This window comes from Austrofundulus limnaeus, unplaced genomic scaffold (genome assembly GCF_001266775.1).
Source record: "Austrofundulus limnaeus strain Quisiro unplaced genomic scaffold, Austrofundulus_limnaeus-1.0 Scaffold1854, whole genome shotgun sequence".
Taxonomy (NCBI): domain Eukaryota; kingdom Metazoa; phylum Chordata; class Actinopteri; order Cyprinodontiformes; family Rivulidae; genus Austrofundulus; species Austrofundulus limnaeus.
Genome location: NW_013954256.1, coordinates 7,335 through 8,856, shown reverse-complemented (window position 1 = coordinate 8,856; position 1,522 = coordinate 7,335). Strand labels below are relative to the sequence as shown.

The following is a 1,522-nucleotide window of genomic DNA, read 5'->3' as shown; positions in this document are numbered from 1 at the left end:
AACACCTGAGGTCAGGGTCAGGTCAGGGTCAGGTCAGGGTCAGGGTCAGGACAGTAACACCTGAGGTCAGGGTCAGGACAGGGTCAGGTCAGGGTCAGGTCAGGTCAGGACAGGGTCAGGGTCAGGACAGTAACACCTGAGGTCAGGGTCAGGTCAGGGTCAGGTCAGGGTCAGGTCAGGTCAGGACAGTAACACCTGAGGTCAGTGTCAGGACAGGGTCAGGTCAGGGTCAGGTCAGGTCAGGACAGGGTCAGGGTCAGGACAGTAACACCTGAGGTCAGTGTCAGGACAGGGACAGGGTCAGGGTCAGGTCAGGGTCAGGACAGGGTCAGGGTCAGGACAGTAACACCTGAGGTCAGGGTCAGGGTCAGGGTCAGGACAGGGTCAGGTCAGGTCAGGGTCAGGTCAGGTCAGGACAGGGTCAGGGTCAGGACAGTAACACCTGAGGTCAGTGTCAGGACAGGGTCAGGGTCAGGACAGGGTCAGGACAGGGTCAGGGTCAGGACAGTAACACCTGAGGTCAGGGTCAGGTCAGGTCAGGACAGGGTCAGGGTCAGGTCAGGTCAGGACAGGGTCAGGGTCAGGACAGTAACACCTGAGGTCAGTGTCAGGACAGGGTCAGGGTCAGGTCAGGGTCAGGACAGTAACACCTGAGGCCCCGGCAGCTTTCAGCCTCAGCTCAGGTGTTGCTGTGGTTTTCCAGAGAACCTGCTGAAACCAGTGTGTGGTCCACCACAGCAGCTGCTGGTCCTGTTTGTCCACCAGAAAGCTCAGGCCTGCTTGATGCTTGTGTTCTGATGGGTCAGGATGGTGAAGGCAGGTCCTCTCCCAGCCTGCAGGCCCTGATCGGACCTGACAGGTCTGAAGCTAGGAGCTGGTTCTTCTCAGGTGCTGCAGACATGATGAAGTTCTGAGCTGTAGATCTGAGATGATGTCCGGTTCTAGCAGAACCTGAGTTCTGAGGAAGGTTTTACCTCCTGAACTGGTTTCATGTTCCAACAGATGTACATCTTTGACCGGCCGGGAATGTGTGGCCAAAGGCTGGAGGTGCATGGTGATGTCATCGATGCCACGCCCTGGGAGCTGCAGGAGACCATCTCCATCAGAGTTCTACGTGGGGGGTGAGCTCTGCACGGCCTGCTTCTTACACAACTCTTCTTTTGTGCAGCAGGGGGTCCAACAGCTACACAATTATTGGTTGATTTGTTTTTTTCTTCCAAGGTTTTAATAGTTTTGTTAGAAATTCCCTGACAGGAGGTCTGTGGAGACTGCAGCTTCCTCCCTGCTGCTGTGCAGCAGACTGTAGAGGTGTAGGACGTCTCCTCAGACACACAACTGTTCAGTTTGATCAACAACAACCGTCTGTCAGCTGTAATATTTACACTGAAGTTAGAACTCCTGATCAGATTGGGCCTCATGCAAGAACATGTTGGTATTGTCCTGGTGCATCTCAGTAATCCAGGTAAAAAATCAAAGAAAAAAAATAGTATAGGTCTTCTGGACGGGTTCTTCTCTAATGAAA

At 53.9% G+C, this 1,522-nt stretch overlaps 1 protein-coding gene across 1 annotated transcript in view; it reads left to right on the top strand.

The window, feature by feature from the left end:
• The window catches only part of LOC106536514 (mucin-17), a gene marked incomplete at its 3' end in the record, with an annotated part of 33,378 nt that extends 32,257 nt beyond the window's left edge, over window positions 1-1,121 (top strand). The window contains 1 exon segment of the mRNA XM_014033809.1: window positions 1,003-1,121. Coding sequence (XP_013889263.1) covers window positions 1,003-1,121 — 119 coding nt within the window.
• Between the last annotated feature and the right edge of the window lie 401 nt (window positions 1,122-1,522).